The sequence below is a fragment of the Symphalangus syndactylus genome, chromosome 4 (genome assembly GCF_028878055.3).
Source record: "Symphalangus syndactylus isolate Jambi chromosome 4, NHGRI_mSymSyn1-v2.1_pri, whole genome shotgun sequence".
Taxonomy (NCBI): domain Eukaryota; kingdom Metazoa; phylum Chordata; class Mammalia; order Primates; family Hylobatidae; genus Symphalangus; species Symphalangus syndactylus.
In genome coordinates this window covers 138,826,390-138,848,970 of record NC_072426.2, presented here as the reverse complement: position 1 = coordinate 138,848,970, position 22,581 = coordinate 138,826,390, and the positions used below count along the sequence as shown (strand labels likewise).

Here is a 22,581-nt window from a genome sequence, read left to right as displayed (position 1 = left end):
ATGTATTTACTGCATTTCTTTCCTGGCCTTCTGGAATCCGCTCTTGCAGCTGCAGGGAATAACAAGAACCAAGACCTTCACAAGGTCCCTTGCAGTCACCTCACGTATTAATCAAAGAAAAGTTTCAAAAGAAAATGTGTCTGAGAAATCTAAACTCACTGTCTCTACGACATCCTGATCACCTGCAGAGTAATAGGGTGAGTCTAAGTCCTCAGGACTAAACTCCATTCATAGGACAAAGCTAACAAATCAAAGCAGGGCTTTCATGTCATGAAATAATTACTAAGTGTAGAGGACAACAGGCATAATAAGTGGAGGGAAAAATATTTTCTCTTGATTCCCATAGATACTATTTTTCTTATTTTGAAAAATTTCAAATCCACACAAAAATTAAAGAAATGTATAGTGAACATTGGTATACCCTTGCCTATACACACCAACTATTAATAATCTTCTTGCTCCTGCTTCATCTCTCTATATAGGTATTGCCATGGTCAGAATGTTAGTGTCCCCCCAGAATTCATCATCCTAACCCCCAGGATGATGATATTAGTAGTTAGGACTTTGGAGAGGTAGAATTCACATGAATGGAATTATTGCCCTTATAAAAGAAGTCTGAAAAAGACCCCTCACCTCTTTAACCACATGGGGACACAGTAAAAAGGCGGCATCTATGAACCAGAAAGTAGGTTCTCACCAGACACCAGATCTGCTGATGCGTTGACCTTGGACTGCCCAGACTCTTGAACGGTGAGAAATAGATTTCTGTTGTTTATAAGCACTCCAGTCTATGGCATTTTGTTGTAACATCCCAAAAGAACTAAAACTGGAACCTACACACACTTCTTTCTGTCAAGCCATCCTAAAGTACGTTGGCGACAACATGACAATTTATCCGTAAATATTTTAGCATATAGCTGTCACAAACAAGGACATTCTCTCACACAACCTAACACTATTACCAGGCCTTTTGTTTTTTGTTGTAGTTGTTGTTGTTGTTGTTGTTGTTGTTGTTGTTGTTGTTTTGAGAGGGAGTTTCACTCTCATTGCTCATGCTGGAGTGCAGTGGCACGACATTGGCTCACTGCAACCTGCGCCTCCTAGGTTCAAGCAATTCTCCTGCCTCAGCCTCCTGAGTAGCTGGGATTACAGGTGCCCACCACCACACCTGGCTAATTTTTGTATTTTTAGTAGAAACGGGGCTTCGCCATGTTGGCCAAGCTGCTCTCAAACTCCTGACCTCAGGTGATCCACCTGCCTCAGCCTCCAAAAGTGCTGGGATTACAGGCAAGAGCCACCACGCCCAGCCTACCAGGCCTTTTAAAAAGTGAATTCAGGGGCTGCAGCAGTGCTGTCTTTAGGTGATGACATGGTGAGGAGTGGGTTTGAGGCATGAGAATCACAAGGCCGTTTCCCAGCCTCTCTCTTTACTTCTCTGGGTCTTCTCAGAGAAAGAAGGCTGAGAAAATTACTTTTCCCACTAAAACACACCACCAGCTTTCATGAAAGTGAACAGAGAAATGAAGCGCCTTTATGTGGACGGCCTTAGCCAGGAAATTTCTGAGACAGTCCTCCAAAATCAGTTCAGCAGATTTGCAGAAGTTTCAGATGTGGAGATCATCACACGGAAAGATGACCAAGGAAACCCACAGAAAGTCGTTGCATATATCAACATCAGTGTAGCAGAAGCAGACCTGAAAAAGTGTATATCTGTTTTAAACAAAACAAAATGGAAAGGTAGAACATTACAAATTCAACTAGCAAAAGAAAGCTTTTTGCACAGATTGGCCCGAGAGAGAAGAAGCAAAAGCTAAGAAAGGAAAATCAACAACAGGTAACACCAACTTGTTAGAAAAGATAGGAGGAGTGGAATTCCATATGAAAGCTGCACCAGGGACAGAAGCGCCAGGGTATAAGAATTGGGTTGTGAGCAAATTTGGAAGAGTGTTACTTGTTCTTCACCTTAAAAATTATCATAAATGTAAAATTATAAAATATGATCCCTCAAAATACTGCCACAACCTAAAGAAGATAGGGGAGGATTTCACAAACACCATTCCTATGTCCAGCCTGACTTGGGAACTGGAAGGAGGGAATGACCCTATGAGTAAGAAATGGAGAGGAGACTTCTCTGACTTTCATGGCCCTCTCAAGAAGATGATAAAAGTGCAGAGGGATGAGAGTTCCACTGGGTCTCTGGCCATGAGTCCAAGGTCCGGGTGGGTAATAGAGAGACCACCCTCAACACAGCAACAAGCTGCACAAAAACAAACTTCTAATTCCACTACTCCTAAATCATCTCCTGTACCTGTTTCTGATGCTCAGAAACTTTAAAATCTACCCTTTAGGATTTCTGGATTGGAAACTGCCAAGAAGAGAAATGGCATTTCTGATGATGATATTGATTCTAAAGATGAATTAAGAATGATGGTTGCAAAAGAGGAAAACTTACAGAGAACTACACAATCCTCAATAAATGAATCTGAAAATAATCTCTTTGAAGTTGTAAGGGATGACTTCAAATCAGGAGTTCACAAATTGCATTCTTCAACAGGTTTAGGTATCAAAAATAATGTCTCTTGCCATGACAATGATGATGATATTATGAGAAATGATTGTGAGTATGACTCAGGAGATACAGATGAAATCATTGCGATGAAAAAAAATGTTGCTAAGGTCAAAAACAGTACAGAATTTTCACAAATGGAAAAATCTACAGACAAGAAAACTTCCTCCAAAAATAGAGAAAACTGTGACCTTTCTGATCACTGTATTAAAGCACAAAAAAGAAAAAGCAATGTAGAGTCAGCCCTCGGTCGTGGATTAAAGGCTCTTAATCGCAAATCTCCCTCTCACTCCAATAGCAATGAAGATGCTGATTCTGCATCAGAATTAGCTGGCTCTGAAGGAGACAAGGAGTATAATGCCATGATGAAAAACCACCTTCGTGTGAATCTCACTTTAGCTGATTTGGAACAATTGGCTGGCAGTGAACAGAAGGTTTCCAATGAAGGTACTGAGAGTGACGGACCAGAAACCACCAGACAATGCAAGTTTGACAGAGGCTCCAACAGACCCAAGACTCCCACTGGCCTCCACAGACGCAGACACTGTATTTGTCCTGAGGACACTGTGGCTTCCCTGTTAGAAGGAGAGGAGAGCACCTGTGGCAAACAGAAACCAAAGGAGAACAACTGAAAGCCAGGATTCCAGGTTTTCAAGGGAGTGGGCTGTTTATATGAAAAAGGAGTCAATAAAAAAACCTTGAAAGACAATGTTGCCTCTAACAATATTAATAAAGATCAGAATTCCATGAAACATGTGGATTCCAGGACCATATCCATGGAAGATGGGTCCCCACATGTTAATGGCTCATCGGGTGAACTGACTCCGTGCCAATATGCAAAGAAGGCGAATGGCCCAAACTATATTCAGCCTCAAAAAAGTCAGAACAATTTTGAGAGCCAGGATTGCAAGGCAGTGTCCACTAGCAGTTCTTTGAGACGGAGTCTCGCTCTGTCACCCAGGCTGGAGTGCAGTGGCGCAATCTCGGCTCATTGCAAGCTCTGCCTCCCGGATTCACGCCATTCTCCTGCCTCAGCCTCTCCGAGTAGCTGGGACTACAGGCGCCCGCCACCACGCCCGGCTAATTTTTTTGTATTTTTAGTAGAGACGGGGTTTCACCGTGGTCTCGATCTCCTGACCTCGTGATCCGCCCGCCTCGGCCTCCCAAAGTGCTGGGATTACAAGCATGAGCCACCGCGCCCAGCCCCACTAGCAGTTCTGAAAAGAGAAGTAAGAATTCCATTTCTAGTTTATTGCCATTAAAAGATAAGAAGTCCTTATGTCTTAGTGCAAAGACTCACAACATAGGCTTTGACAAATACAGCTGCCACAGTACCACAAAGACAGAAGCTTCAGAGGAAGAGAGGTCTGACTCAAGCAGCCTCACATCTCTTGAGAAATCACCAAAGGTCTCATCCAAGGACACTCAGGAAATCAAACCTGATTTCTCACTTTCTATTAGTAATTCGTCAGATCTGAGTGCTAAGGATAAGCATGCTGAAGATGATGAGAAGAATTTGGCAGCCTTGGAAGTGAGGCAAAAAGCAAAAGAAGTGCAGAAGAAGCTGGTGCATAGTGCTCTGGCAAATTTGAATGGTCATCCAGAGGATAAACTAACGTACATCATCTTCAGTTCTGACAGTGAATGTGAAACAGAGGAGATATCGACTCAGGAGCAGAGCCATCCAGGAGAAGAATGGGTGAAACAGTCTATGGGTAAAACATCGGGGAAGCTGCCCGATAGCAGTGATGATGAGGAATCTGATTCTGAAGATGACAGTAACAGGTTCAAAATTAAACCTCAGTTTGAGGGCAGAGCTGGACAGAAGCTCATGGATTTACAGTTGCACTTTGGCACTGATGACAGATTCTGCATGAATTCTCGATTTCTGGAAAGTGACAGTGAAGAGGAACAGGAAGAGGTAAATGAAAAGAAACCTGCTAGGAAGAAGAGCTTGCTGAAGAAAAAAAGAAAGCCCTGGATGCTGTACAAAGTGTTTTGAAAATCAACTTAAGCAATTCTACAAAGGATCAGTAGCTGCTAGGAAATTTAAGGGCATCGTACATTATGATCCAGCAAAGCAAGACCATGCCACTTACAAAAGAAAAAGAGATGATAAACCAAAAGAAAGTAAAGAAAAAGGAAAAAAGAAAAGGGAGGAAGCTGAAAAGCTACCTGAGGTGTCTAAAGAAACGTATTATAACATTGCTATGGATCTGAAAGAAATATTTCAAACTTCAAAATACGCCAATGAAAAGGAAAAGGACACACCCTGGAATGAGGAGTGTGGTAAAGAGAAACCTGAGGAAATCCAGGACCTGCAGCTCTGACCAGTGGGGCTGAGCAGCCCAGCAGGTTCACATTCTCCCTTTTTGATTCAGACACTAAAGACATAAAGGAAGAGACCCATAGAGTTGAAACAGTGAAACCTGGAAAGATTGTCTCTCCAGGTTTCTGGAGACGAGGAAGACCCTTGTTTCCAAGACTGCAGTTCAGAAGAGGAAGATGTTACTGAAGGAACAGGTCACAGAAAGTCCAGCCCTGGAGAAGCATCATTACCTGAGAAAGAGACCACTAGATTTTTCTTTTTCTCTAAGAATGATGAAAGACTTCAAGTAGAAGTATGTTCTGATTTATTCTGGAGAGGAGTGGGGAGTAATATTAGCAGGAACTCTTGGGAGGCCAGAACAAACAACCTGGGTATGGATTGTCCGAAGAAACATAAAGATGCAAAAAGGGAAAAGAAACCAAAATAACAAATATCAGCATTGGGTTTGATACTGAATGTGAACAAGGCTCGCCTTAAGGAAACTGACTCAGAAAATAGTTTTAGCTGACAAAAAAGAAATTTCAGAGTGGAGGAATTTTGAAAATCTGGCTGGTGGAATATCGTTCTGGTTGTCATTTTTTTCTATGGAACTCCTCTGCATTTCTTCCTAAGTAATTACTTCAAAAAATTAAATTCAACTTATTAAAAAGGAAAAAAATTGAATTCAATAACATCATTAAACATCTTAGCCGTACTGAAATTGTCCCACTTGTCCTCAAAATGTCTTTTATAGCTGTTTAAAATTCAGCATCCAGCCAAGCTCACACATTACATCTGGATGCTGTATTTCTTTAGTCTTCCATTGTGACCCTCTGCTCTTCCTGACACCAAATCCTTTGACAAGTCCAAGCCAATTGTTCTACAGAATGTTCCATCTCCTGAATTTGTTTGACAGTTTCCTCATGATTGGATTTAGACAAGACATTTCTGGCAAGAACTCCACTTAGGTTATGCTGTGTACCTCCCACTCCATAACATCCGGAGGCACCTAATAGCCTAACCCATTGTTGCAATGGAGAGTTTGACGATTTGGGACAATGGTAACTGCCAGGTTTCTCCATTGCAAAGGCATACTTTATCACATCGTAATTAATAAATAACACATAGTGTGATTTTTCAAAACTGTGTGAATACCCGATCCCTCAACCATCTTGCACCCAATGGTTTTTAGCATTCAGAGATGTTTCTCACCTAAATCAATTATTATACCGGGAAGTTTGCAAAACAGAGATTTTCTAATTCTATAATTCTTTCTGTACTTATTAGCTGGCATTCTGCTTTAAAGAAAAGCTTTTCCTTTCTCCTTTTCTCTATCTTCCTCCCTCTCTTTCTTTCTTCCTAATATCACTTTGGAATCAAGAAATGCTTATATTTGGCCAGGTGCGGTGGCTCACGCCTGTAATCCCAGCACTTTGGAAGGCTGAGGTGGGTGGATCACGAGGTCAGGAAATCAAGACCTTCCTGGCTAACACGATGAAAACCCGTCTCTACTAAAAAAAATACAAAAAAATTAGCCGGGGGTGGTGGCGGCAGGCGCCTGTAGTCCCAGCTACTCTGGAGGCTGAGGCAGGAGAACGGCCTGAACCAAGGAGGCGGAGCTTGCAGTGAGCCCGGATCGCACCACTGCACTCCAGCCTGGGCAACAGAGCAAGACTCCGTCTCAAAAAAAAAAAAAAAAGAAAGAAAAAAAAGAAATGTTTATATTTGTTATATTTCAGTATAATTACTATTGTTTTTGAAGTTCAAATGACCCCTAATTAGGTTAATAGGAGTCCTTTTCAGTCAGCTCTTTGGTTTTTTGATAACTCTATCATTATTTGAGCATTTTCATAGTTTCCTAGTCAATAAAATATTTCAGGTTAAACCGAGACTTTTCTTCCTCAGCACCTGGAATCAGCCATTTCTCCAAACAAGCCTAATTCATTTGGGTGGTAATGGGCACTTGATATGCTCACACTTAGGAGGTGTCTAATTTGAACTTAAAACACAAAAGATAATTCTCTCCACCAGCAGATCAAAAAATGTCGAAATTCAAGTAGGTTCTGATTTTTTCTGATTTATTCTGATTTATTTAAAAGGTGATGAGTGGTCCAAATTTCTGAAGCAATAAAATTAACAATGAATTCTCCCTTTATTTCCACTACTGATGTGTATAATGTGTCTACAACAATACGCAAGACCTATGTGTCCAATAACTGAAAACTGTACATTATTCTTGTTAATAAAAAGAAGCATCAATATCAGTGTAAGTTTTATCAGACAAGGACATAGAGTATGTGCTTATATTTTGACACTAACTTTACACCCAAGTTATATTTTGCTTAAGCCCATTATAAATTAGGCTCCTTCTTCGGGTTCACAAGTGGCAAAGTGTGCCAGGCCCTTATCACGATGTAAGAAAAACCACCTTAAGAGAATATCTTCTGAAAGTAGCTGACAAACGAGTAATCCACACTTCTCTTGCTTCACCCCCTTCTTTGAATTACTGCAGCCCTAGCTGAGGCACTCATTATCTCTCACTTGATGTTAGCATAACGTTCTAAACTGTTCTTATGTTTGAGATAGACATACTGAAGTATTTGGCAGTGACGAGTCATGAAGCCTGAAATTTACTCTCAACTGGCTCAGGAGGTAAAAAAGTATATAAAACAAATATGGCAAAATGTTAACAATTGAATCTAGGTACTGAGTATACAGGTATTCATTGTATTGTTCTTTCAACTCTTCTGTGTGTTTGAAATTTTTCACAATAAAACAAGGAAAAAGAATTGCCTAATGGAGTCAACCGATTCATCCTCTAAGTTTTTGCAAAGCCATCAACATTGTCTTTCTCAAGCCTAATGATGATCACATTACTCTTCTGTTCAGAAACAGCATTCAGGGAGCTGTGTGTTATATGGATTAAAAAACAGACCTTGCAGTCAGATGACTTGGGTGCAAACCCCAGAGTTATCACTTATTAGCTTGTGACCCTGGACTCAGGGAGGTTTCTTAGCCCCCCTGCACCTCAGCTTTCACATATGTGAATGAGGATATTAATGGTACCTACTTCACAAAGTGTGGTAAGAATTAAATGAGCAAATAGGCTGGGCGCCGTGGCTCACGCCTATAATCCCAGCACTTTGGGAGGCTGATGCTGGCAGATCACAAAGTCAGGAGATTGAGACCATCCTGGCTAACACGGTGAAACCCCGTCTCTACTAAAAATACAAAAAATTAGCCAGGCGTGGTGGCATGCACCTGTAGTCCCAGCTACTCAGGAGGCTGAGGCAGGAGAATCCCTTGAACACAGGAGGTGGAGGTTGCAGTGAGCCAAGATCATGACTCTGCACTCCAGCCTGGGAGACAGAGCAAGACTGCTTCTCAAAAAATAAATAAATAAATAAATATAAATAAATGAGCAAATACAAGTAACACACATAAAACAGTGTCTAACACATAGTTATGCTACTTAAGTGTTAGCTCTGTGTAGACTCAAAGTACTTCCTTCCACAGTATCATATTTTAAAGAATTCTGAAGTCAGAAGCCTTTAGGAAATGTTGGGTTAAATAAAGAAAGGCAAGAGCCGTTTTTTTTGTTTGTCTGTTTGTTTGTTTGTTTGTTTGTTTGTTTGTTTTTGAGATGGAGTCTTGCTCTTTCGCCAGGCTGGAGTACAGTGGCTCCATCTTGGCTCACTGCAACCTCTGCTTCCTGGGTTCAAATGGTTCTCCTCTTTCTTCAGCCTCCCAAGTAGCTGGGACTCCAGGCGTGTGCTACCACACCCAGCTAATTTTTGTATTTTTAGTAGAGACAGGGTTTCACCATGTTGGCCAGGATGGTCTCGATCTCTTGACCTCGTGATCCCCCCTCCTCAGCCTCCCAAAGTGCTGGGATTACAGGCGTGAGCCAGCGCTCCCTGCCAGCAAGAATCTCTACTGCAGGACTGATTAGAGCTTTTAATATTCTAATGTCTATGATGAATCTTCAAGTATGTAGATCTCACATTCAGTGCCTCTCATGGGGCCAGTACTTTGAAGATCAGTCTCAGGGAAATGCTGAGCTAGGGAATGAAAAACCTAAATCTAAACTCCTTCACTTGGTTTTGAAGGGCTTCTACTGCCCACTCATCAGTCTCACAGTCTCCTGCTTTCATTCACTGAAATTTCTTCAGGCAAACTTCAAACTCTGCTACCTCCCAGTTTAACCCTAATATTCACATGAGCTCTGTGCGATACCCCTGCAGGGATTTTCCTCCCCTCCCCACCCATCAAAACCAGCTCACATGGCACTGCCTCTACAAAGGCCACCCAGATTCTCCCAGGTAGAATTAATTTTCCCATCCTTGCTCCCTTGAGTGTTTTGTTTAAAATTCTATGAAAACACATGACATTCTGTCTTGTGTTACGAGCTTTTATTTCTAGGTTTCAAAAATAATTTACTTGGATTATTTGTCACTACGTAAGATGAAAAGCACATTCAAGTTACAGAGAGTCTCTTGTCCACCACTGATCTTTGTTTCTTCCCTAAAAGCACTGTTTAATTCCTTGTGACACAGAACATTTTTAACGTATCTGTTTTTCTACAAGACCCTAAATTCCTAGAAGGCAGAATGAAATCTTGTCCATTTTTACATCTCTCATCATAGCTAACAAAGTTCGATAAACATAGTACATGCTAAATAAATGTGGGGGAAGTAATTAACTATACAAGATCTGTGCCCACAGTAACTTTGATTCAAAATAGAAGAAAAAAAGAAGAAGGAGAAATTTAAAAATAATAGATATTTTAAAGCTCCAACTGTTTTCTCTTTATTTAAATATTCCTCCATTTTGAATGGTTTACATTAAAAGAACCTTTGCTGCTTCTCATTTTAAATTACATAAACTAAATGAAGACAGGAATTCAGTAAACAAACTGAACATTTTTATTTCATTTTTATAATTGGAAATAGGCAGGATGCAAGAATCAGAAGTAACTAAGGAGAAAGTAGATGTCATTTGGACAGAAGCTCAGCCCCTAGTTGGCAATAATCCCAATGGGAAATGGTAATTAGATATGTTCAGATTCTGACCATCTGGAACTATAGGAAGCTTCTAAATTTGATTTGTGTTGGAGGAATTGTGGTCAAGAAAGGAACATGCACACGGTGATTTGGATATATTCCAAAATATGGCCTTTTGGGACCCCCAAAACATGTAATTCTACATGAAAAATGTGAACAGAATAATGCCCTCCTTTGCCCTAGAGCTGTTTCTTGGAAACCTGTCTGGAGAACACACAGAGTTAACTAAATATCTACCCAGAATTTCTAATCTCACAGTCAATAAACAGTTTGATGCTTTGCCTTTACAGTAGAACACCAACATATTCTACCAAAAACTCGTGCCTCTCTAAGCTCTGTAAGTTTTAAGCATTGGGCACACATCTAAAGCAAAGACAAACAGCTAAATAGTATACAGACCACACTTCTCTTCCACGTGGTGGTGACATCAGCAGAGCCTAGCTTAAGGCAGTTTCCAGCAATGCCTGGAAGATGTGGTTTTAGGTGACTTTCAGATGGGAGCTAATGGCATTTGTGGAAAATGATAACATAAAAGTCCAATGGAGCTCTGTAGATTGGATCCTAAACCAATTTTTCTGGAAGACAAGGGCATTAAAGGGGTCTTATTGCCGTTATGCAGTGCCTTGTAGCCTAAGGATGACTGAACTGTTTGGATACATGAAGCAGAGAAGGAACAACTTGGCTTAGCTTCTCCAGCAATCAGTGGGATAATCAATGGCTACAGCCAAGTTATGTGTTGTCAGCTAAGCTCATGTGTCTTAGAGGTTTGGCCATGTTGAGAAGTCCAGGTGGATAATGCCCAAGCTTCAAAATTTTTGTGGGACCCAATACCTGTATGAAAATATAATTACCTTGTTTTCTGCCAAAAAAAAAAAAAAAAAATATATATATATATATATATTAGCATTTGAAATAACAGGGATATTCTCCTGGTTTTCTTCTCCATACTCCTCAAAAGTACATTGCTATGCTAAAGGCTTCCATTATAAGCAGTACATTTCAGATGTGACCTGCTAAAATAAATAGGTTCTGTATTAGGAGCAAGTTGGAACATTGGTTTGAAGAACTTGAAAGAGGACAACTTCTTTCAAATCCTGGATCTGCCGCTGACTAGCTTTGTACCCTCAGTCAAGACTCCAAGCCTCAGATTCCTGATCTATGAAACAGGGAAAATTCTACTGGCCATACAGGGTAGTAAAGATACAGTAAGAGAATACATGTACAGTGCTTTGCTAGTACTAAGAGGTCCATAAATATCTGTTATTATTTTTCAGTTTTGCTGTTTGAGAGTCTAGGTGAAATGATGATAAACAGAAAATCGGTATTTTATTGTCCAATCTGGTCTTTTTTTCTCAACCAGAAATACATCTGACTTCTTCCGTATTCTCAATGTTAAAAACAAAGTCCATGGTGATTCACAGCAATAAAAAGAGTAATGCCTGCTCTTGACTGAAGCCTTTCTACGTTATAAGGAATTTTAGTAAAATCATATCCTTGTTTGTTCCTCGTGGCAAAACTAGCTGTATGCTTATTTTGCTAAGAAAGAAATGGACACACAGGAAGTTTAAACAACCTGCCCAAATTTACATAGGTGATAAGTGGCAGCCATGGGGCTCAACGCCCTGCCTGACAGCTCTCAGACTCGATTGCATCCCTGGCAGCTACCATGAGGAGCACACACCAAGTTCCCAAAATGCTTCTACTCCTGCTGAAGGGCACAAGACAGGTATATGCTGTCACCACTTGGTGACAACTGCCCTAAGGCCTCTACTGCTTCAACATACAGATATCACAAAGTCATTTTCAAAGATAAAAATGACACCTCATTTGTATATGAAATTCCTTAGGAACTATCAGGACATACTCCAGGCTGCCACCTACATTGACACCGTATTTGAAAGTTTGTAGAACTTTCAAACTTTCTTATTCTAGGAAAGCTACTTTGTTACTCCAGGAGACTTTCCCAGTACCTAAGAAAGAGTCTCTGTGGTTAGACTGCTCCTCCGTGCTTCACTGCGTCAGTGGAAAATGGAGCATCGCTTACTGGTGCCATTGAGAGGAGAGAGTTCTTCCTTTCACTCTCCACCCAATGAACTTACTCATCCTTCAGATCCTGCTGGGACATCACTTCTGAGAAGACCCCCTGCTCCCCCTCACATACCCCAAAGCCACTCACTTGTCCAGCTTTGTAGTTTTCAATACCATCTAAATGATGCCAGTTCCCAAATGGATACCTTCAACCCAGACCTCTCTCCTGCACTTGAAATGAGATCATTCTGTTTGGACAGATAACACATAATTTTTTTTTTTTTGACAGAGTCTCACTCTATCACCCAGGCTGGAGTGCAGTGGCACGATCTTGGCTCACTGCAACCTCTGCCGCCCGGGTTCAAGCAATTCTCCTGCCTCAGCCTCCGTAGTAGCTGGGACTACAGGCACCTGCCACCACGCTCGACTAATTTTTTTTTTTTTTTTTTTTTTTTGTATTTTCAATAGAGACGGGGTTTCACCATCTTGGTCAGTTTAGTCTCAAACTCCTGACCTTGTGATCCACCCACCTCAGCCTCCCAAAGTGCTGGGATTACAGCTGTGAGCCAGCCACTGCACCCAGCCTGATAACACATAATTTAAACTTATCATGCCCAACACTGAACTCCTGATTTTTGTCCCAAAAACCTGCTCTACCCTCAGTCTTCTCCATTTCAATTAATGGTTGTTTCACCCTTCCATTGGTCAGGACAAATGTCTGGCAGTCACTTATGCCTCCTCTCTCTGTCTCCTAAGCCCCATCCAAGCCATCAGGAGATCCTTCAGGACGGCTTCAAAAGACATCCTGAATTCTACCACTTCTCAATGCCTTGATAGCTGCCACGAGATCCAAGCTACTAATCTCTTTCTCCTGGAATCTTGGTTTCCTGGTTTCCCTCTTTGACCCCTAAAATATTTTTTAAATCACAAGAGTCAGAGTGATTCTGCCATAAATAAAACAGTGTCACATCTCTGCTCTAAACCTTCCATGACGCTGGCTCAGTCCAAGCAAAAATTTCAGTGGCCTTAAGGTCCTATATGATCTGCCTCCCATTACCTTGGGGGACACAGACAACCCACAAAATAAGTGCTACAGAAAAATATGAAGAAGGGACATGAGAGAAGTGGCATTGAGGAGGAGCCTGTGACTTTGATTAAAAGTCTAGGCTCTAGGGGATTTTGGCCAAGTCCCCTAGACCTGTATTCATTCCCTTCCAATTATGTTAACGTCCTTGCAGTCCCTTGAACTCACCAGATACGTTCCTGCTCTAGGGTCTTTGCATTTGCTATTCTCTAACCAGAGTAGCTCTTCCTCCGATGTCCACATGGCTCTTTCCCTCATTTATTTAAAGCTTTAAGCCATATGACATCCTCTCAGTGAGACCCTCTGTGACTACACTAGTCACAGGTTCCTCCTCAGTGCCAATTCTGTCACATCCCTTCTTCATATTTTTTCCATAGCACTTATTTTCTGTGTCCTCCAGCTCAAACATATTTCCACATGAACAGGGATTGTTATCTGTTTAGCTCACTGATGAATCCCCAGCACCTAGAATAGTACCAAGCACAGAGTAGACAGTCAATAAGTATTTGTTGAGTGAATCAAATCAGACCACCCATTATAAAATCACTTAACATATCTCTTTGTAGGTTTCTCGTCATTGTAATTGATCAATTTTGTTAATTATGAGATTACTTAATGTCTCTCTTCTGCTAGATTATAAATAGCACAAGAACTGAGACTGAGTCTCCATACCACTAATTCCCTAGCAGCTTGCATAGTGCCTGTATTAGTCTGTTTTCACACCGATACAAAGACATACCAAGGCTGGGTAATTTATAAAGAAAATAGATTTAATTGACTTACAGTTCCACATGGCTTGTGAAGCCTCAGGAAACTTACAATCATGGCAGAAGGGGAAGAGGTACGTCTTACATGGCAGCAGGCTGGAAAGAGTGTGCGTAGCAAGAGAAGAGGGAAGAGCCCTTTATAAAACCGTCAGATCTTGTGAGAACTCACTCACTCTCACAAGAACAGCATGGGGGAAACTGCCCCCATAATTCAATCACCTCCCACCAGGTCTCTCCCACCATACCTGGGGATCACAATTCAAGATGAGATTTGGGTGGAGACACAAAGCCTAACCATGTCAGTGTCATTACTTCGAAGGTGCTTACCAATATTTGTTGAGTGAATAAACTGCACCAAGAAGCAGTTAGCATTGGATTCTAGTGCAGGCTCCATATTTCTGACAGTATTACAAAGAGATCATCTTCTGGAAGAAGTGCACTGATGAGACAATAAAGTGTTGCTAGATACATTAGAAAGAGACAGAGAACCTAAATAAGAACCACATAGGTGACAAAGTACTTAAGGCAAATATACAGATGGTTATGCCTGAGTACAGTTGAGAAGGGTTGCTTATGCATAGGCGTGATTTGTGTGGGTTTTGAGGTGTGTTTTTTCTTTTCTTTTTTCTTTCGTGTGACTACAATAGTATCATCTTTCTTCACTTGCTTGTTTGCATCTGGGAGGTATCAAAACTTCTTCAAGGAATGAGAAAGAAGAATGTTACGAGATTATTTCAGAATATTCCAAATACATAAACAAAGTTACAAATCTGAATTGTCTGAAGGCTAAAAGAGAAGTGAGACAATTTTTCACTCTTAAGAATAATTTGGTTTGATACTTTTAAAAAATAGGTTTATATGTTTTTACTCCTAGCATACTCTGGAGAGTCTTTTAAAAACTGCCTTAGCATAAAAATACATTAAACTTGCTTTGAAGTTGGGAAAAATTGGTTTTCCTGGATTTTTCATTGGTGTTATACTGCCATCTAGTGACCACAAAATGTATGACTTACCTGCACAGCTGAAAGACAAACACAGGTTGTCCAAGGCAAAATCTCCAAGTAGCTGATCTAGCCCCTCAAGGTCCCTTTCCATCAATTAAGAGGGGCACCCTAATAGACGAATGTTTGTTCTTGACATGTCTTGGCATGAGAAACTGAATTTTTATGTTTGTCTATCAAACACGTAACTTTTATAAGCAAGTTTTTGCTGATAAATCACTTTAATCAGACTTATGAAGGACATGCCTTATTGGGAGTTATAAACCGTTAATCTCTCCACTACTTCTGACTTCATAGTAATCAGGGGATCTCTCAGGTCAGATGGACCTCAAAACTTTCCCATTTACTTCAATCCAGAGGAGCTGTGAGAACACTGTAGTAAAAGGGAGGCACAGAGCAACTTCTTTCCATCTAGATGTATGTGAACAAAAATACTTCTGCTTATTTCCTGACATTGACTATAATCATAAAATGGCTGCATTTTATAAAATTATTTATGTTCTAATAAATATATATGATTATACTCAACTGACCCTTAAGTCCCTGGAAAAGGCTATTTACCTTTTGTGGAAAATGAAAAAAAATGTCTTCAGGATTACAGTATACTCTAGCACACTCAACAAGCCAATAAAATCTAAAATGAACTGTACCCTTTCTGCCAAATAAAGCTAGACAAACGTCTAGCTTATTTGCGTTCATTTCTCATCACACTTCATTTGTGTTTTAAAAAAAGTGACTTGTCTGGTTGGTTGGTTTTGTCTTTTCCTCAATAATTTCCACATTTATTTCTAAGGATAACATAGAAAGAAAAACACCATATGATACAGAAATTGGAATACATTCCCCTACTTGCCTCTTATATAAACACAGAGGAATTAGTGGTGTGCACTTGTAAGATCACCTTGTCTGGCTAACATCTGAAATGGACAGATCTGAAATACAAGAAGTTCTCCAACTTCCAAAGGAAACCTCTTCGGAAGAATGGATGCACATTTACAAGAGCAAACAGAGAATGGCAGTGTGGGCCTTATCATCTAGAAATCTGCTCCCATCAAAGAAGCAAGATCTTCTCTTCTTCTTTTATTCAAGGGTATAAAATGAGTGCTTCTCATGAGTAGGATAACCAGAATTATGAGTAGCGCATGTTCACAGTATAGATTTCTAAGAAGGAACAGTAGGCAAGGTAGGCATAGAAATTCCAAAATCAGAGACTGAACCTTCTCTACTTATGTAATTCTTTAGTAAGTAATAAGTAATTAACTAATTTTATTTTACTTTGTCTTTGTTGCAAAATTGTAAAATAAAGTTGATCTTAAATATTTGCTAAGGAGATGATCATTACATGTGTCATTACATACTAATATGTCTTTTTTTTTACAGTGTTTGATGGAAAGATTGTTTTAAAATGGTTTCCTTTGTGTTTCACCCCGTTCTATGCATAAAGCAATAAGGAGATTTCTAAATACCTACAGCCTTTGTGTGCATTTCAGAGCATCTTTTCTCCATCCATTGTGTGTCCTTTAACCATAGATTACCTCCTCCGAAAAGTCATCCTAATCAGATGGAACTAACACGAGAGTTTTTTTTTTCCATTTCTATGTATAACTTTAAATATTTTACAGTAAAGGAGTAGAAGTTCAAAAGCACAAAATACCAAAAATACATCCTCAAAATAATGAAAAACCAGTGGACTAGAATGGAAGGTTTGTATTAAGAAGGAAGGACTGTTGGAGATTGTGTTGGACTTTGTAAACCAGGCTAAACAGCACGGACTTGATGCTCAAAGTGAGTGAAATTCAATTTAACAGCTTAATTGGAGCAAAATATCTTTGTTTTTATTTCTTTTTCTCATGATATTTATTTTGAAATTTCAATTTATAATAAAGGAAAAGATGCAATTTTTATATTTGTCAAAGAGTACATGATTTTTTAAGTTGAAAAACAGTGCATACTCAGAAAGAGGCAGCCACTTAAGGTTGAAAAGGGCAGGTCTTTGGAAAATTACTTTGGCAGCAATGAGAAAGACAAGGCTGAAGTCAGGGAGTCTAAGTAGGGGGCCACTGACAAAGTTCAGATACAAAAGGCAAAAGGGCCAGGCCTGAGTGTTGGTGGTTAAATGGAAGAAATAGGAGATTTTTTTAAGAATTGATTTTTTTTTTTTTTTTTTTTTTTTTGAGACAGAGTCTTGCTCTGTCGCCAGGCTGGAGTGCAGTGGCTCCATCTTAGCTCACTGCAACCTCCGCCTCCCTGGTTCAAGCAATTCTTCTGCCTCAGACTCCCTAGTAGCTGGGATTACAGGCACGCGCCACCACGCCTAGCTAATTTTTGTATTTGTAGTGGAGACGGGATTTCACCATGTTGGCCAGGATGGTCTTGATCTTCTGACCTCGTGATCCATCCGCCTTGGCCTCCCAAAGTGGTGGGATTATAGGCATGAGCCACCACACCAGGCCAGAAATGATGTTTTTTAAAGGTGCATTTTCTTGATGAACACTATGTTATATGAGGCATTTACAGAAGCCAGCACATAGTAAGCATCTGTAGTATTAGGTAGATTCCAAAATGACCTCCAATGACTCCCACCTCCTGGTCATCATGCCTTATGTAATCCCGTGTGTGTGTGTGTGTGTGTATGTGTATGTGTGTGTGTGTGTGTGTATGTTAGGATTGGACCTAGTAACTTGCTTCTCATGAACAGAATGCAGAAAGAGTGATGGGGTCTCACCAATAGCCTGTGAGAAACTGAGACTCTCAACCCACCTCCTGAGCTGAGAAACTAAATCCTGCTAAGAATTACCTGCTCAAGCTCAGAAGCAGATCCTTCCAACTGTGTATTCAGATAAGACCACAGCCCTGCTGACGCCTTGACTGCAGCCTTGTAAGAGCTCCTGAAGCAGAAGACTCAGGTAAGCTGTGGCCAAATTCCTGACCCATAAAAACTATGAGATAATAAATGTGTGTTGTTTTAAGCCACTAAGTTCAGGTATAATTTATTATCCCACAATACATAACTACTATAGTATCCAATAATATCTGTTGCTGAATTAAATACATAATACACAAAAACGAATCATACTCAATATGGAAAACAGCATAAATACCGCTTAAAAGAAAGAAATTTAGGAACTGGTAAATCTTCAGAGATGAATTTTGTAACCCTAAAGTTACCAATAACTTATTAGCTATTTCCAAGAACCTTGAATTGAACTTTCTCGAAAAGAAGTTTTCCATTTCGTAGGAAAATGGAGTCTTCAAGTCTCATTTGTCAAAGTGCATATTTAACTCCTATCACATATTGGTTCCTGGAATCTTTGGTAAACATGCTGTGTCATTGCAAAAATGGCCACATGTACACGCCACATGCACCTGTGCATACACACAATCACCAGTGTGAATGAGCACGTCTGTCTTGACATGTTTGCACACCTAAGTATATGGCCTCTAGTGATAAAAGATAGATGCTTGGACCCACATGCACGCATCCACTAAAGCAACGAAGCACACGCTGAATCATCACTACTCAGTATGTGCACCTGGATACACACAGACATAGACACACAAAAGGAAGTGTCCTGATCCCAAAGGGAAAAGTCAGTTTATTACTCCAGATCAGCACTCCTCAAACGGTGCCATGGATATTAATCAGTTAGGCAAAAAAAAAAGGTACAAGATCAAATAAGTTTGGGAAACATTGTCTTAGAGTGTTAAATGTCTGTTTTCAATATGCATCTCCCAAAACGCCGCTCTACAACTGTTTCCACAGAAACAAGAGAGGATTGTAAAAAGCAAAGATACATTCAAAGACTAAGCATTTCACTTTGTTTCTTCAGGTCCAAATACAAGCAAGGATTAATCCCATTATTGCACTGAGCACAATATAGTATAGAGCTTTTTCCTAACCATATCTTTACAGCAATGTTAAAGTTCTCACGGGTATAAAAAGCTAGGATAGATGAGAAGCAAGCAGATGACTAGCTTCCCCACCCATAGAAACGTAATCACTTCACCTCTGACAGTGAAGAACTTAATAGCTCTGTCTCCACTTTCAAGAGAGCAGTGATGGTCCTGCAACCTGTGCATAATTACTTCCTTTAGGGCTTCTGCTAGTCCCCAGCCTGGTTAACAACCCACTCCTCTGGGCTCCCATAGCACTTTGTACAACTATCAGTTACAGAAACTACTATCTTGTATTATTTGGGACTAGAATTTGGGGCCCGTGTGCCCCATGATCTCCTAGAGAGTCTGTTGCCTAGCCCTGTACCTAGCCCCAGGTGAATAGCTAATAAATGTTTCTTGTATAAACTACACAGAAGCAGAAAATCAAATATCTAAATGGGAACTAAATAAATGGTACACACAGACGAAAAGATGGGGAAAATAGACTCTGGGAACTCCATATGGAGGAGAGTGGGAGGGGAGTGAAGGTTGAAAACTTACCTACTGGGTACAGTGTTCAATATTTGGGAGATGGATACACTAGAATCCCAACCCCCACCATTGCTCATGTAATACCCATGTAACAAACAAGCACATGTACCCCCGAATCTAAAATCTGAAACAATAAAGAGAGATTAAAATCACCTGAAGTGACTTAGTTTTTACCTAAAGAGGATCACTCCAAGAAAGAATACTGTTAAAACAGAGATAATGCCAGCCTAGTGAGACAGTGAGATTGTGATGCAAGAAGCCTGAATCGTATAACTGGAAAAGAAACTGATGAAAGACCCCACAGAATGAACCCGAACCTTCAAATCAATGAGCTTTCGAAATAAAATGCATCCGGCCAGGCGCGATGGTTCATGCCTGTAATCCCAGCCCTTTGGGAGGCCGAGGCAGGCAGATCACCTGAGGTCAGGAGTTCAAGACCAGCCTGGCCAACATGGTGAAACCCCATCTCTAATAAAAATACAAAAATGAGCCAGGTGTGGTGGTGCACTCTTGTAATCCCAGCTACTCAGGAGGCTGAGACGGGAGAATCACTTGAACCCGGGAGGCGGAGGTTGCAGTGAGCAGACATCGCACCACTGCACTCCAGCCTGGGCGACAGAGCAAGACTCCATCTCAAAAAAAGAAAGAAAAAGAAAAAAAAGAAAAGAAAAGAAATAGAATGCATCAGAAAGTGTGTATGTAATGTTTCACTTCTTCAGAAATTTCTTCTCTATGTGTATCAAAAATAATACCATAAAGACACCTGAGATGCTGTTATTGTTAAGACCTTAGAAATAAGGCTTATAGAAACATGATTTAACTTGTAGCTGAAGAATGGGTTACTGTTGGGTCCTTTACTGGCTGCTAAATGGTAAGATGTGGTAAGGATTCAGGATAGTAAGACAGACACTTGAAAATATATATTAAGGATGGAATATTAGATACATTCAGAGCCATCATTTCCACCCACAGCTTAGATCACACCCCTCCCTAGCTCCAAACTCTCCCCTCATCTCCTTCTATATCTTTACTCTGCATTATTTTCTTCATATCACCTATCACTACCTGAAAAGGTATATTATATGTTCATTTTTAAATTTTCATTTTTCCTCCTCCAGTATGTGGTCTCAAGAGCTTAGAACAGTGTCTGACAAACCATAAGCTTGTAATAAATAATAATTGAGCCACTATATGATGCTGAGGTATAGCTTTGAGCTGGTAAACATTGATTTACAGCTAGCAGCTACTGTTGCTGATATAGAATAGATGTATATGTGTGTACAGTATAAAGAACCAGCAGTCATTTCAGCCCGTGCCTATTACCATTGCTACTACTGCTGCAACTACTACTACCTATACTACTACTGCTACTCTTACTAATGAGTGCCCATAATAACAGCAAACCTTTAAGCACTTAATATGTGCCAGGTATTGTACTAAGTACTTGATCTGCATTAAATCAGTCAATCCTCACAAGAATTCCACTAGGTAGCGAGCTGACACAAAAGCTCCTACTATTGAATCAGAATCGTGTGACTCAACTTACCCAATGTCAAACTTAATTAATAATTTCAAGGATACAAGCAATCAAGGGGCACAAGCAAAGCAATGACGGGTATGAGACATCCCACATGTCCCGGCTCTTTCTTTTTCATAGTCGTCTACACTTTCAGGCCCAGAGTAATAAGTGAGTTCTCTAATGAAGTTTGCAGGTCACCTCACACAGTGCGGAGAATTTAAGCCATGAAACATCTTCATTTTAACCCAGAGTGTTTTTGCAACTTGTGCAACATTATTCAGATAGCTATGCCTCATAAATGCATAGATCATATATAAGATTGTTTACCCTACGCAACCTTAAACCAGAGACATTCTGCTCAATGTGTTTCATAGACAAAAGATCTCCCTCTTAGCAAGTATCACTCGTCTATTTGCCTGGTGGTCTGGAGATATGGAATAAATGTTTGTGTGTTCCCCAGATGTATACATTGAAAATCTAAACTTCAATTTGATAGTATTATGAAGTGGAGTCTTTGGGACAAGGTGTCTAGATGTTTCAGTCAGTCTGGGCTGCTATTAATTGAGAAGTAATTAAGTCCTTAAGGTGGAACCCATATGAATAGGATTAGTGCTCTAGTAAAAGACATGTCAGAGAGCTCTCTAGCCCTCTTTCTGCCATGTAAAGACACAACAAAAAGATAGCCATCTATGAGACAGAAAGTGGGCCCTCACAAACACTGAATCTTCCTATGCCTAGATTTTGGACTTCCTAGCTCCCAAAACTGAAAGATAAACTTTGTTGTTTAAGCCACCCAGTCTGTAGTAATCTATGACAGCAGCCCAAACTGATTGAAACATCCAAATACCTTATTTCTTTTATTTTCTTTTTTGTTTTTTTGAGACAAAGTCTTGCTCGGTCACCCAGGCTGGAATACAGTGGCGCGATCTTGGCTCACTGCAACCTCCGCCTCCTGGGTTCAACCAATTCTCCTGCCTCAGCCTCCCTGGTAGCTGGGATTACAGGTGCCCACCACCATGCCCAGCTAATTTTTGTATTTTTAGTAGAGACAGGGTTTCACTGTGTTGGCCAGGCTGGTCTTGAACTCCTGACCTCAGGTGATCCGCCTGCCTCAGCCTCCCAAAGTGCAGGGATTACAGGAGTGAACTGCCGTGCTAGGCCTCAAATACCCTGTTTCTGAGGAGATGGGACTGGGTGGCCCACCTTCTCTTGTTTCTCTGGGTGTGTTTTTCTCATATCAGGAGTAGAAATGGGTTATATGCCAACTGCTCTAACTCTTTGCTCTGCAGGTAACAAATTAGTATTTTACATATCAGGTTTAGAAAAGTAAACACAGTGAATGAAAGATCCGGAACTGATAGTAGAGTGCCCAAGAAATCTGTGATTTCTTAATCCCTATACTACTCCCTCCAATAGATAATGCCCTCTATATGTGCTTAAGTAAATCAAACATTTCTTGAGAAACTGCTATGCTAGGCTTCATCAGTAAAAAAGAATAGGGCATGGTCTCTGCCATCGAGCTTAGACTGGAGATATAAAAATATAAAGAAAAATGTAATGAAGTGAGATATGTTCAAAGAGACAGTTACAAGATTGTGAGAATACAAACATTTCGAGTAATTCAGGAAGTAAAGAGGAGGAGGAGAGCAGGGATGGCTTGGAGGAATGGCCTGGCTGTTGGCTATTGATATGTGTGCCTACCCTTGGAAAATACACATCCTTATAAAGACAAATGATGGAGAGCAAGAAAGAATAACAGAATGCGGCCGGGTGCGGTGTCTCACGCTTGTAATCCTAGCACTTTGGGAGGCCGAGGC

At 40.4% G+C, this 22,581-nt stretch overlaps 1 protein-coding gene and 1 long non-coding RNA gene across 3 annotated transcripts in view; one reads left to right on the top strand and one right to left on the bottom strand.

Moving 5' to 3' along the window:
- The window catches only part of LOC134736521 (uncharacterized), a 108,993-nt gene that overhangs the window by 68,967 nt on the left and 17,445 nt on the right, over positions 1-22,581 (bottom strand). The window contains exon 3 of one of the 2 annotated variants that reach the window (XR_010120602.1): positions 14,143-14,255. The exons of the other annotated variant lie outside the window; for it this stretch is intronic. This is a non-coding gene — a long non-coding RNA (uncharacterized lncRNA). Of the gene's footprint in view, positions 1-14,142; positions 14,256-22,581 lie in introns of those variants that run through there. 2 annotated transcript variants of the gene reach the window in all.
- On the top strand, positions 1,503-5,322 carry LOC129481213 (nucleolar protein 8-like). The gene is given in 7 exon segments (XM_055276327.1): positions 1,503-1,789; positions 1,791-3,482; positions 3,770-4,506; positions 4,509-4,589; positions 4,592-4,879; positions 4,882-5,027; positions 5,029-5,322. Coding segments are annotated over 7 exon segments (3,525 nt in total).